This window comes from Microcaecilia unicolor, chromosome 2 (genome assembly GCF_901765095.1).
Source record: "Microcaecilia unicolor chromosome 2, aMicUni1.1, whole genome shotgun sequence".
Lineage (NCBI taxonomy): Eukaryota > Metazoa > Chordata > Amphibia > Gymnophiona > Siphonopidae > Microcaecilia > Microcaecilia unicolor.
Window position 1 is genome coordinate 463,682,584 of NC_044032.1, and position 14,740 is coordinate 463,697,323.

Here is a 14,740-nt window from a genome sequence, read left to right on the forward strand (position 1 = left end):
AAATATTTTTTCCATATCATCATGCTGATCAATCCATAGACTGGTAGGTTGTGTCCATCTACCAGCAGGTGGAGATAGAGAGCAATCCTTTTGCCTCCCTATATGTGGTCATGTGCTGCCGGAAACTCCTCAGTGTGTTCTCTATCTCAGCAGGTGGTGGTCACACAAAGCAGCAGCTCTGGCTAGGCCTCCAAGCCTAATTTTTAGGTTTTGTTGAGTGCCTGGGGTTGAGGGCTCTTCTTGAGCAAGTGCAAACCTGGTGGTGCCAGGTCCCTCCTTTTCTCCCCCCTCCCGCTGGCTCTGTTTAAAAAAAAAAAAAAAATTTGGACGTCCTTAAGGGCGTTTATTTCGACATTTATTTAAATGTTTATTGCAGCTACTCACTGGGACACCAGGTCGTTACAGCTCGGAGCGGAAAGCAGGTAATTTTACCTTTTTGTAGCGGGCAGGGGGTTCCCCGATTGATCTCCACGTGGCTGATGGCGTCGGAGGGCGAGGGCGCAAAGAATCGTTCCCCGGACCGCGTGTGCGCGTCTAGCGGGGATGCGGGGGTTTTAAAGTCTGATTCGCCCTTGTTGGGTGTCAGTTTGGAGGCCGGTCAGGGTCCCGGTTCTTCCTCCGGTGCGGCGGTTTTTCTCACCATAAACGCCCATCCCCCGCTGCTCGCCTCCGCCATCTTGGCCGGCCACGCTGCTCGGACGGCTTCTTCTTGGGCCGCCCTTGAGGTGGGAGACGTTAATGCCATGGCCGCCCTTTATTTGGGCGACGGCAGAAAAGCGGCTAAAGTTAAGCGCCGTTCTTCCCGCGCGGCTCCTTCGCGGAGTGTCGCGCCAGACGCCATCTTGGATGCGCAGCATGTTTCTCTCCCGCTCTTGCGAGCGCCGGTTGAGGGTGCGTCTAGGGCTGTGGCCCAGGCTGCTGAAGTGCACAGTCTGGGGGGTTTCTCCCCCGAGTTTATTTTGCTGCTGCATCAGGCTTTCCTTATGCAAGACGCTGCCCCTGCTCCCTTGTCCGATAAAGGGATTGAGGCCCCCGGAAGTAAACGCCCTCGGGTGGATTTCCAGGCCTTAGAGGACTCTGTTTCCTCTGATGTAGATGAGGGCAGCGTATCTGAGTTCTCCCAACGGTCCTTTGGGGATTCCTTGGAGGAGACGGATTCCCGCTCGGATGGAGCGGATGACCCCTCTGCAGTGCGGATCTTTCGCTCAGAGGACTTGCCCAACCTGTTAATGCAGGCCATGAGCATTTTGAAGATTTCCTCTCCAGAGGACGTCTCTCCCTCAGCCCCTGTTGGCTCCGCCATTATGCTGGGGACGAAGCGCCCGCCTAGAACCTTCCACGTGCATGATGTCATGCGCACCTTGATTTCGGCTCAATGGGATGTCCCGGAAGCGAGCCTCAAAGTGGCTAGGGCTATGTCCCGCCTCTATCCTTTGCCTGAAAGTGAACGGGAGACCTTTCTTTGGCCTACCGTGGATTCTTTAATCACTGTGGTGACTAAGAAAACGGCGTTGCCGGTGGAAGGTGGCACGGCCCTAAAGGACGCACAAGACAGAAGATTGGAGGCGGCCTTAAGGTCGTCCTTCGAGGCGGCTGCTTTAAGTTTGCAGGCCTCAGTTTGTGGCTCCTATGTGGCCAGGGCGTGCCTGACGATTGTGCAGCGGGCTTCCCCCTCGGATCCTTCCTTGAGGGCTGACTGGCCGGCCCTGGAATCGGGCCTGGCTTATTTGGCAGGCTTACTGTATGATGTCTTGAGAGCCTCAGCTAAAGGTATGGCTCAGACAGTCTCTGCGCGGCGGTGGCTTTGGCTGAAGCATTGGTCTGCTGACCACGCATCTAAGTCCCGCCTGGCTAAGTTGCCTTTTAAAGGCAAGCTGCTCTTTGGGGTCGAACTGGACAAAATTGTGACCGATCTCGGCACGTCTAAGGGCAAGAGGTTACCAGAGGTCAGGGCTCGGGCCAGTGGTGCTCGCCCTGGTAACTCCAGAGGACGGTTTCAGGAAGCCCGTCGGTACCGCCCGGGCAAGTCGGGCTCCTCTGCCCCCTCTTCCTTCGAAAGGAACTTCTCCCCCAAGCAGCATTCCTTTCGCAGAGACCGCCGTCCCGGAGGTGCGCCCTCCGGTCCTCCCCCAGGGTCTCGTACCCAATGACGGGGCCCTGGTCCATGGCCCAGTGCAGATTGGAGGACGCCTGTCCTCGTTTCTGGGCGAGTGGACCAGGGTAACTTCAGACGCTTGGGTTCTGGAAGTCATCAGAGACGGCTACAAGCTAGAGTTCTGCCGACCCTTAAGAGACGGGTTTGTACTCTCTCCCTGCAAGTCTCCGGTCAAAGCTGTGGCAGTGCAGCAGACCTTGGACAACCTGATACGCCTGGGTGCGGTCGTTCCGGTGCCAGAAAATCAGATTGGCAAGGGACGTTACTCCATTTACTTTGTGGTACCAAAGAAAGGAGGTTCTGTCCGGCCTATCCTCGACCTCAAAGGGGTCAATCGGGCCTTGAAAGTGCGGCACTTTCGCATGGAGACTCTCCGCTCTGTTATAGCGGCAGTGAAGGCAGGGGAGTTCTTGGCTTCCTTGGACATCAAGGAAGCGTACCTGCATATTCCCATCTGGCCTCCTCATCAACGCTTTCTGTGTTTTGCAGTCCTGGGCCGACACTTCCAGTTCAGAGCCCTCCCTTTCGGGTTGGCTACTGCTCCGCGGACCTTCTCCAAAGTAATGGTGGTCATCGCGGCCTTCCTGCGAAAGGAAGGAGTACAAGTCCATCCTTATCTGGACGACTGGTTGATCCGAGCCCACTCTTATGCAGAGTGCGGCAAAGCTGTGGACCGGGTGATTGCTCTTTTGAGCTCCCTGGGGTGGATCATTAACTGGGAGAAGAGCCAGCTGCGGCCGACTCAGTCCCTGGAGTATCTGGGAGTTCGATTCGACACCCAAGTGGGCAGAGTGTTCCTGCCAGACAATCGGATTGTCAAACTTCAGGCTCAGGTGGACCAGTTCCTAGTAGCCTCTCCTCTTCGGGCTTGGGACTATGTGCAGCTGTTGGGCTCTATGACGGCCACGATGGAAGTAGTGCCCTGGGCCAGGGCTCATATGAGACCACTACAACACTCTCTGCTGCAGCGCTGGACTCCGGTGTCGGAGGATTATGCTGTGCGCCTTCCCTTGGACCCAGCAGTGCGCAAGGCGCTGAGCTGGTGGACGCAGACAGACAAGTTGTCTGCAGGAATGCCTCTGGTGACCCCGGAGTGGTCTATCAACCTCCTGGAACTCAGAGCCATTCGGTTGGCGCTTTTGGAGTTCATCTCGGTACTGGCGTTGTTTGTGCAGCGCTGCGTATGCCTTGTAGCGCTATAGAAATGCTAAATAGTAGTAGTAGTCCTGTCGGACAATGCCACGGCTGTGGCCTATGTCAACCGCCAGGGAGGTACGAAGAGCGCCCCTCTAGCCAAGGAGGCCATGAATCTATGCCAGTGGGCGGAAGCGAACCTGGAACAGCTGTCAGCGGCCCACATTGCCGGAGTCATGAATGTCAAGGCGGACTTTCTCAGTCGCCATACCTTGGATCCCGGAGAGTGGCAGCTATCTGCTCAGGCGTTCTTGGACATCACGAAGCGCTGGGGCCAGCCGAGCCTAGATCTGATGGCGTCATCGGCCAATTGCCAAGTGCCGCGCTTTTTCAGCAGAGGACGGGACCCTCGATCCCTGGGAGTAGATGCTCTTCCCCAACAGTGGCCGACACAGGAGCTTCTCTATGTGTTCCCGCCCTGGCCCATGTTGGGCAGGGTGCTAGACCGGGTGGCAAAGCATCCGGCCAGACTGGCCCAGACGTCCCTGGTATGCGGACTTGATCAGGCTCTCAGTGGACGATTCTCTGCGGCTGCCAGTGGAGCAGGGCCTGTTGCATCAGGGTCCCGTGGTGATGGAGGATCCCTCCCCCTTTGGTCTTACGGCCTGGCTATTGAGCGGCAGCGTCTGAGAAAGAAGGGCTTCTCAGACAAGGTCATCGCCACTATGCTAAGAGCGAGGAAGCGCTCTACTTCTACTGCTTACGCCAGGGTTTGGCGTACCTTTGCAGCGTGGTGTGAAGCAGGCTCACTTTCTCCCTTCACTGCTCCAATTTCTTCAGTGTTGGCGTTCCTGCAAGAAGGTCTGGAGAAAGGCCTGTCGCTCAGTTCCCTTAAAGTCCAGGTAGCGGCTCTGGCTTGCTTCAGGGGCCGCCTGAAGGGTGCTTCCCTGGCTTCGCAGCCAGATGTGGTGCGCTTTCTCAAGGGACTTAATCCCCTGCGCCCTCCTCTGCACTCAGTGGTGCCTGCGTGGAATCTCAACCTGGTGCTAAGAGCCTTGCAGAAGCCGCCTTTTGAACCCTTGTCAAGGGCATCTCTGAAAGACCTGACGTTGAAAGCAGTCTTTTTGGGGGCTATCACTTCAGCCAGAAGAGTTTCCGAGCTCCAGGCACTCTCATATCGAGAGCCCTTTCTGCAGTTCACTGAGGCAGGAGTGTCTATTCGGACAGTGCCTTCCTTCCTGGCCAAGATTGTTTCTCGCTTCCATATGAATCAGCAGCTCTGTCTCCCTTCCTTTCGTAGGGAGGACTACCCAGAGGAATACTCTGCTCTCAAATATCTGGATGTGAGACGAGTCATCATCAGATACTTGGAAGTGACCAATGATTTCCGGAAGTCGGATCATCTGTTTGTCCTGTTTGCAGGTCCTCGTAAGGGTCTGCAGGCTGCTAAGCCTACCGTGGCAAGATGGGTCAAGGAAGCCATTGCAGCGGCTTAGGTGGCCGCGGGGAAGGTGCCGCCTATCCAGCTGAAGGCTCACTCCACTAGAGCTCAGGCGGCCTCGATGGCAGAGGCCGGGTCCGTCTCCTTGGAAGAGATTTGCAAGGCGACAACTTGGGCATCGGCCCATACCTTCTCCAGGCATTACCGCTTGACTGTGGCTGCTCGGGCGGAGGCCCGGTTTGGAGCTTCAGTGTTGCGGTCAGGGATTTCTATGTCCCGCCCTGGGTGAGTACTGCTTCGGTACATCCCACCAGTCTATGGATTGATCAGCATGATGATATGGAAGGTAAAATTATGTATCATACCTGATAATTTTCTTTCCATTAATCATAGCTGATCAATCCATAGCCCCTCCCAGATATCTGTATTGTTTATATTCTGGTTGCATTTCAGGTTCAAGTTTAGTCTTCAGTTCCTGTTCAGGAGGACTTCGTGTTCAAGTTTTTCAATGGATTCTTCAAGAGTTGAGACGAATTTGTGTTACAGTGAGCTGCTGCATTCCTCTCCCCTCCGTTTTACGGGGCTGGATTGAGACTTAAATTCTGCCGGCGCTCCCTCCCGCTTCGTGCGGCAGTAGGGCAGCTTTGTACCCCTCCCGCTTCGGCGGTGTTAGGGTCAGTCAGCTCCTCCCGCGGTTGCGGTTGCAGGATAAGCCAGATCCCCCCGCATCGGCGGGTGTGGTGTCCCTCCCCCGCTCCGCGGGGATGAGCTGGACGGATTCCCCTCCCCCACTTGTGTGGGGATGAGCTGGGTTAATTCCCCTCCCCCGTTTCGGCGGTGGTGAGCTGGGCAGAGTGTCCCTTTGTGGGTGTAATTCTCTAAGTGCTGAGTCCTGCAGATGGAGCTTGGATATCGACATACTGAGGAGTTTCCGGCAGCACATGACCACATATAGGGAGGCAAAAGGATTGCTCTCTATCTCCACCTGCTGGTAGATGGACACAACCCACCAGTCTATGGATTGATCAGCTATGATTAATGGAAAGAAAATTATCAGGTATGATACATAATTTTACCTTCTTTTATGTAAACCATTCTGTTTTGCTTGCAGAAAGTAACGGTATAGTAAATGATAAACGATAAAGACAGGCAGAAAACTAAATAATAATTGTGCAGTGCTTGTGCTGGTTTTACTGGGTGTCTTCACTTATGGACTTTGCAGATTGTTTTTCTCTTAGCCAGATACTGCTGTAAGGCCAGAAGAGTTGCTGTATTGATGCTAGCAGAGGGGCTTCCAAATAGAATAGAAATTGCTTATGGGTTTGAATGGCTGGTGTAGTGGACAAGGACTGCTTTCCTGGGTACTTAGTTTGGGGACTGTGGGGCAACTGGAAGTAAATTCCCTTTTTAAGTTGGTCTGTGAGTGTGGGCATGCAAACATATAAAAGAACGGAGATCACCAAATACCCTAGTTGAGAAAACCATTTTGACCAGCCTGCCTTGTGTGGAGATGTTGGCAGGAGAGATTAGTTGGGGAAAGATGGAGGTAGACTAAAGGAGTGAGAGAGGATGTTCACAGACTGTAGTAGGAAGGGAAAAGAGGTACAGGCAGTGCTTTTTTTGTGCCGGTACGCGCCGGTACGGCGTACCGGCACCTTTTTTCCCTAGGGTTCCTGACTTGCGTTCCTGCCGCCCGTCGAGATCCAGCGCCCCTGCCCCAGCTGCCCGCCCTCTTTGCTTCCCGACAGGCCTGCTTTCCGATCCAAACCTCCCCCCCCCCCCCCCGCGACTCGTTTCAATCTTTTATTTATTTTTTTTACTTGCAGTCACAGCGCCGGCGTTGTTGAGAGGACCAGGCTCGCCTCCTCATGCTTTCCTTCCCTTCGCTGTTCCGATTCGCTGCCTCTCAGTGTCCCGCCTTCCTGTGACGTGTTTCCTGTTTCCGCGAAGGCGGGACACTGAGAGGCAGTGAATCGGAACAGCGAAGGGAAGGAAAGCATGAGGAGGCGAGCCTGGTCCTCTCAACAACGCCGGCGCTGTGACTGCAAGTAAAAAAAATAAATAAAAGATTGAAACGCGTCGCGGGGGGGGGGGGGAGGTTTGGACCGGAAAGCAGGGCTGTCGGGAAGCAAAGAGGGCGGGCAGCTGGGGCAGGGGCGCTGGATCTCGACGTCGGGTGGGGAGAAGGTCTGATGTGGGGGTTGGATGAATGGCAGACCCTGGGGATGGGAGAACAGGGCACATGCTGGGCGCTAGGGGTTGAGGAGAGAGAAGGGTATTTTGCTGGGGCTGGGAGAAGGGAGCTGATTTAGGGAGAAGAGTCTGACTCTGTGGCTGGGAGAAAAAGGGACCAAGGACAGACACTGAGGTTTGGGGCTGAGGGTCTGATGCTGGGGCTGGAGAAGAAGGGGAGGGCAGGGAAGAGAAAATTGCTGGACATGAAGGAGAGGGGAGGGGAGAGAGGATAATCAGTGGACATGGATGGCAGGGGAGGACGGAGCAGAGAAGAATGGCTGGTCACAGATGGCAGGGGAGGACAGGGGGCAGAGAAGAATGGCTGGTCACGGATGGCAGGGGAGGACAGAGCACAGAAGAATGGCTGGTCACGGATGGCAGGGGAGGACAGGGGGCAGAGAAGAATAGCTGGTCACGGATGGAAGGGGAGGACAGGGGGCAGAGAAGAATGGCTGGTCATGGATGGCAGGGGAGGACAGGGGACAGAGGAGAATGGCTGGTCATGGATGGCAGGGGAGGACAGGGGACAGAGGAGAATGGCTGGTCATGGATGGCAGGGGAGGACAGGGGGCAGAGAAGAATGGCTGGTCATGGATGGCAGGGGAGGACAGGGGACAGAGGAGAATGGCTGGTCATGGATGGCAGGGGAGGACAGGGGACAGAGGAGAATGGCTGGTCATGGATGGCAGGGGAGGACATGGGAGGGGAGAGCAGGGGAGAGAGGAGACATGCTGGACATGGATGGAGATGAGAGCAGGAGATAGAGGAGAATTGCTTGACATGGATGGATGGATGGATGGGAGGGGTTGGCGGGGAGAGAGGAGAAATGCACTTGGATGGAGGAGAGGGGAGAGAGAATTATTTCTTTATATGGATACAGGGGAGGGAAGAGAGAGGAGAAATGCTGGACATGGATGGAGCGGAGGAAAGAAAAAAAGAAGATGCACATGGATGGAGATGAGGGAAAGGAAAGAGAGGAGAAAAACTGCACTTGGATGGAGAAAATAGGCAAAAGCTGGATCCATGTTGTTCCTCCTCCAGTCAATTCCGCAGAGGAGGATCCAGCTTTTACTTATGGATGTAGGGCAAGAAATGAAGAAGAGGAAGGGAAAGAAATAAATGGAAAGGAAGCTCTAGAAATGGAGTTAAGAGAACAGATAGAGAGCAGCAGAATCAGAGGCTGGGACCAATATGGATAGAAAAACAAAGTCACCAGACAACAAAGGTAGAAAAAATCATTTTATTTTCATTTTAGTGTTTACATCTGTTGTCTTATTTTGCACTGGGTATACTGGAGCTGTAGCAGCTTACAGAAATTATTTATAATGAAAAAAATCATGTTATTTTTTTCTCCTATACTAGTATATTTTCAATGATGTCTGTTTATATGCGCCATGGCTGCTATAAGGGGTGTGGCCAATGTGGGTGTGGCTATCATAGGGGTGGAGCTATATGTGGTGACCCCGCCCACAATGAGTACCGGCACCTTTTTTTCTACAAAAAAAGCACTGGGTACAGGAGAAAAGGTAACAGAATCAACTGAAGTTTGGAGAGGAAGAAACAAAAGGTTGAACTAAAATGTTCCTGGCCCCTCTGAATTCTTTCCAGTAAATGCATAAGTATTCAAGGGAGGGAAATAATGCACAAATTGTGAATTGCACAGTTAATGTGAACTTCTAGGAGTAAGAAGCTGTTAACAGACTGCATAGAATGGCATAGAAGTGTAGACTGGATGCAGAACAGATGGGGAAAAATTGTTAGAAGATAATTTTTGGTTGTGAATCTAATCCAAACTATATTTATCTGTACATCTCAGAGAAGATCACGAAAGGGGTGTTGGAAATTTAGCTCATACTTTCTTTTTTTCAGCTGTAACACAATATGAGTTGTATTCAGGTACAATAGATATTTTACTTTTCCAGAAGGGCTTACAGTCTAACCCCCCTGTTTACAAAGCCACGCAGCATTGCTGACACAATCTATTCAAAGTGAATGGGCTGTATCGGCAGTACCGCACCGCCAGCCACTAACGTGGCTTTGTAAACAGGGGCCTAAATTAGAATTTGTGATAGGGACCAGGAGGCAGCAGATATAACAAGAAAAAAAAGTTGCAATATTGATAGAAAAACAGAAAATGCTCAAGCAGTATCACCTTACACAACTGGAAGAAGGCAGCATAGCTCGGATTTAACAATAAAGGGAGACTCCTGCAGATATAGCAACATTGGCCTGTGATGAAGGAAGTTGTTGTCTGCCCTGGCCTGTGATGGTGGTGGCTATAGCTGTTATAAGGACCCTGAATAGGGAGAGCTAGAGAGACAACCAGGAAAAAGAGAGAGAGAGCGAAATGGTTGGGGGGGGGGGGGCGGCTTGAGAAAAAGTGAAGCAACAACAGATGACTGGGGAGAACATAGAAAATGAGAGATCTGGGGACTTGCACAGGGTGGAGAGAGAGAGAACTAGGGATAGAGAGGTGTGAAGAATGCTGGTGGTCTTAATGAGAGGAGAAAGTTGGGGGTTATTAAGATTAGAAAGGAGGCTGTAAAGCTGGAAGTTTAAAGCTATGCTTAAGGCCCACCTGTTCTGTGCAACCTTCAATAGATGAATAGAGCCCACCTATGAATGCGAGCTTGAGCCACAACAGAATTCCCTATTTTTTTCCTGTTGTAAATTGTTGTTGTGAGTTCCCTTGTCCATGGAGTTGTTTATATGTTATCGTATTATTATGCTATCTTGATTTTACTCATGTAAACCGTTTTGATGGTCTGACCCTCAGCAGGTTATCAAATAAACCTAACCTTGATCTTAAGATGGGAAGAAAGCTTGGGGGTTTTCAGGCTTTGGTGGGGAGAATCTAGGCCCTTGTTGAGAGAATTATGCACAGAAAAATTATAATTAAAGTATATAGATGTAACTATACACAGGAAGTCAAATACGTTAGCGTTTAACTTTAATAAAGGAGACTGATAAAATGATAAGAACGGTGAAAAAAAAACTTAGGGGGGCAACTGAGAGGGTAAAAACTGTACAACAGGCATGGACGCTGTTCAAAAATACCATCCTGGAGGCCCAGGCCAAACATATTCCGCAAATTAGAAAAGAAAGACGGAAGTCCAAAAGACAGCCGGTGTGGTTGAAAGTGAGGTGAAGGAAGCTATTAGGGCTAAAAGAAACGCCTTCAGAAAATGGCAGAAGGAACCATCTGACAATAACAAGAAGCAGCATAAGGAGTGTCAAAGCAAATGCAAGGCACAGATAAAGAAGGCCAAGAGGGATTACGAAAAAAGATAGCATTAGAGGTAAAAAAAACACAATAAAAATTTTTTTGGCATATTAAAAGCAGGAAGCCGGCAAAAGAATTGGTTGGGCCGCTGGATGACCGAGGGGTAAAAGGGACGATCAAGGAAGACAGTGAGGTAGCGGAGAGATTGAATAAATTCTTTGCTTCGGTCTTCAGTGAGGAAGATTTGGTTGGGATACCAGTGTCGGAAATGGTATTTCAAGCGGACGAGTCAGAGAAACTTACTGACTTCACGGTAAACGTGGAGGATGTAATGGGGCAGTTCAGCAAACTGAAGAGTAGCAAATCTTGACCGGATGGTATCCATCCTAGAGTACTGATAGAACTGAAAAATGAGCTTGTGGAGCTACTGCTAGTGATATGCAATTTATCCTTAAAATTGCACGTGGTACCGGAAGATTGGAGGGTGGCCAATGTAACGCCGAATTTTAAAAAAGGTTCCAGGGGAGCTCCGGGAAATTATAGACCGGCGAGTCTGACGTTGGTGCCGGGGAAAATGGTGCAGGCTATTATTAAAAACAAAATTACAGAGCACATCCAAGGACATGGATTACTGAGACCGAGTCAGCACGGCTTTTGTGTGGGGAAATCTTGCCAGACCAATTTACTTGAATTCTTTGAAGGAGTAAACAAACGTGTACAAAGGGGAGTCGGTTGATATTGTGTATCTGGATTTTCAAAAGGCGTTTGACAAGGTATCTCATGAAAGGCTACAGAGGAAATTGGAGGGTCATGGGATAGGAGGAAATGTCCTATTGTGTATTAAAAACTGGTTGAAGGATAGGAAACAGAGAGTGGGGTTAAATGGGCAGTATTCACAATGGAGAAGAGTAGTTCGTGGTTTTCCTCAGGGGTCTGTGCTAGGACCGCTGCTTTTTAATATATTTATAAATGATTTAGAGATGGGAGTAACTAGCGAGGTAATTAAATTTGCTGATGACACAAAGTTATTCAAAGTCGTTAACTTTCGACAGGATTGTGAAAAATTACAGAAGGACCTTACGAGACTGGGAGACTGGGCGGATAAATGGCAGATGACGTTTAATGTGAGCAAGTGCAAGGTGATGCATGTGGGAAAAAAGAACCCGAATTATAGCTACGTCATGCAAGGTTCCACGTTAGGAGTTACGGACCAAGAAAGGGATCTGGGTGTTGTCGTCGATAATACACTGAAACCTTCTGCTCAGAGTGCTGCTGCGGCTAGGAAAGCGAATAGAATGTTGGGTATTATTAGGAAAGGTATGGAAAACAGGTGTGAGGATGTCATAATGCCTTTATATCTCTCCATGGTGCGACCGCAACTTGAGTATTGTGTTCAATTCTAGTCGCCGCATCTGAAGAAAGATATAGCAGAATTGGAAAAGGTGCAGCGAAGGGCGACTAAAATGATAGCGGGGATGGGACGACTTCCCTATGAAGAAAGACTAAGGAGGCTAGGGCTTTCAGCTTGGAGAAGAGACGGCTGAGGGGAGACATGATAGAGGTATAAAATAATGAGTGAAGTGGAACAGGTGGATGTGAAGCGTCTGTTCACGCTTTCCAAAAATACTAGGACTAGGGGGCATGCGATGAAACTACAGTGTAGTAAATTTAAAATAAATTGGAGAAAATGTTTCTTCACCCAACGCATAATTAAACTCTGGAATTCGTTGCTGGAGAGTGTGGTGAAGGTGGTTAGCTTGACAGAGTTTAAAAAGGGATTAGACTGTTTCCTAAAAGACAAGTCCATAAACCACTACTAAATGGACTTGGGAAAAATCCACAATTCCAGGAATAACATGTATAGAATGTTTGTACGTTTGAGAAGCTTGCCAGGTGCCCTTGGCCTGCATTGGCCGCTGTCGTGGGCAGGATGCTGGGTTCGATGGACCCTTGATATTTTCCCAGTGTGGCATTACTTATGTACTTATGCAGAATTTTAAAATACTGTATGAGGGATTTCTAAAATTTTTGTGAAGAATTCCTGCAGGAGTTAAGAGATACATAGAACATATTGAGGCATATTTTCAAAACACTTAGATTTACAAAATTCAGAGATCCACTGAAATTAAAAATCTTCATAAATAGGAAACATATCCTCACATTAAGTATAGCAGAACCTGTTAGGATATTTACTGGATGATGGGAGAATTTGGTATGGTGGCAAAAGGCATCTTAAACTTTGCTGATTTTGAAATTACATACCAAGTCATTTTGTACAGTAGATGAGGAAGTAGTTACACGTCTTGGATGTCATAAACCTGTAAAGGAGTAAAGTGTCTACTATTTTAAAAGCTTTTACATTGGTCAACTGACTTGGTGTTATATTGCTATAAGAGGCAGTGGTAAAATGCATCCCTGGTGACTCAAAATTCTGGTGCAACAATTCGACACTTACAATGTGTTGGTACTGTGTTTGCTTGGAGAAGAGAGTGTGCCTTTGGAGGAGAACATTTATTTGCAGGCTTTGCTGGCAAGATTTCATGAGAGACTAGAGGGATGGGGAATAAAGAAATGGAAAAGGATTTAAGACATGAAAATGTGTAAGGAAATTAAAAAAGCAAAGAAGTCAAATATGCCTAAGTAAACAAAAAAAGCAATAATAGTAAATTATAGATAGAACTAATCACATTTTCATTAGCTTCTTGCTTTTGGTGAAGGAACCTGTTCAAATAGTTAATGTGGTGTGATGGTTAGAGTTCTGAAGTTGAAGTTAATGAGAAATCCTAATGCCTAAGAAATATCTTCTTTGTCACTTTTTTTTTTTTGTAATTCTTCAAGTTATTTTCATCATAGTAACTGAAATTGGGAGGGTAACCCTAATTACTGCTTTCCTTCTTCCTCTCTTCCTTGAAGCCTTCAATGATTCAGATGCTGGAAATAGTTATCTATCTGGTTTGGATGAAGAGCTAATAAATCCAAATGCTGATTGCTTTTCTGTTTTCTTATAGCCTTAGAAATATAGGTTAAGAAACAAGGAGTCAAATAAAAATATATATCTATAATGTTTGATTTTTACATGTATATGAGTGGACTAACCTGATATTATTACATTTATGTTTAAGGGATTGATTGAATAATTGTTGCTGTGCTTATAACAATTGACCACTTCTTTTTATTTTACCTACAGTTAGTTCTGGATTTAAGATTTTGTTGTCTGTAGGCAATGTTAATAGTATTGTTTGCCCCACCACCCTTTGGACTTCCGAACCCTACCTTGTGCTCCCTCCCCCTTCCCCAGATACTGCAGGGCTGAGGTGAAGGCAGTACGGCAGCATGAATAGATTGATCTAGAGTATGCTCATAACAATTACCTTCCGCAATGATTTATGGAGAAGTCAGGGAAAGTGTGCTTTGAGCACAGTCTGAGTCCTGCATTGACTCAGTTTGCTATTGATGTTTGAGCCATGATGTATTGGTGGCCTAGTCCCTGTGCTCTCTCCTGTAGGAGTGATTATAAGTTTGCTTGGAGGAGTAGGAGGGATGTGAGTAGAAGTCCATAGGAGCAAGACTGGGGTAAGATGGGAGTTAGAATGGAATTTGAAATGTTTGTCAATGTCTAGATTTTTATTCGTTTTACAATTGTTTTGTAGCTACTGGATGTTAGTGAAATTCTGTGGAAAGCGTACAGCAGAATGGATCCTGTTTCCCTGGAGAGTTTGCTGTCAGAGGTAAAGAATATGAACTTTGTTACACTAAATAAAACCATTTATGGTTCCTTTTCCTGCTGGCCCAATCCATTCTAATGGGTTGTGCCTCCTAACCAGCAGATGGAGTCAGAAAACAATGCGTTTGTGACATCATTGCCACTATAAGAACTTGTGTAATCTCCAGTTTTCTCTGTCTCCTGCAGATGGTTGCAGTCAGGATTGGTGCAGCAGTAGTTCACATTGGGGCCTTGTGGCCTGCATTATGATCCAGGTCCCTGAGTGGGCCAGTATCATAGCGTTGGCTCTCAGAGCTGGTCTATGGACCTTCCTCTGATAGAGCTTTGGGAGTTGTTGTCCCTGAACCAGAGCTGGGCTACTGTTATGTGACTCATGGAAGTTAGTGCTATTATGGTATGGTAGACTTGCTCTTTAGATGCTGAGCGACATTTGAAGTGTTTGTATTACTTCACAGTATGCCTGGTATTGGATTTCAGTTAAGACCACAGATTCGCAATAATAGCTCAAGGCAAGTTACATTCAGGTACAATAGGTATTTTCTTGTCCCTGGAGGGCTTACAATTTAACCCCCTGTTTACTAAGCCGTGCTAATGCTGACATAGCCCATTCACATTGAATGGGCTATGTTTGCATAGTAAATGGGGGTAGGTTTTGCACCTAATTCAATGGAGGGTTAAGTGACATTGTCCAAGATTTCAAGGAGCAGCAGTGACCTCCCCATTTATCAGCCTGCAGCTCTATTAGGTACAGCTAATACAGATAACACATATTATCTATGTTAGCTATACCTAAACTTTGGTAACTCAACCGCTTTACTAAAGGCTAGC

The 14,740-nt window shown here is 48.4% G+C and overlaps 1 protein-coding gene across 1 annotated transcript in view; it reads left to right on the plus strand.

Moving 5' to 3' along the window:
* The window catches only part of C2H20orf194 (chromosome 2 C20orf194 homolog), a 441,211-nt gene that overhangs the window by 126,812 nt on the left and 299,659 nt on the right, over window positions 1–14,740 (plus strand). The window contains exon 7 of the mRNA XM_030190991.1: window positions 13,839–13,916. Coding sequence (XP_030046851.1) covers window positions 13,839–13,916 — 78 coding nt within the window. The remainder of the gene's footprint in view (window positions 1–13,838; window positions 13,917–14,740) is intronic.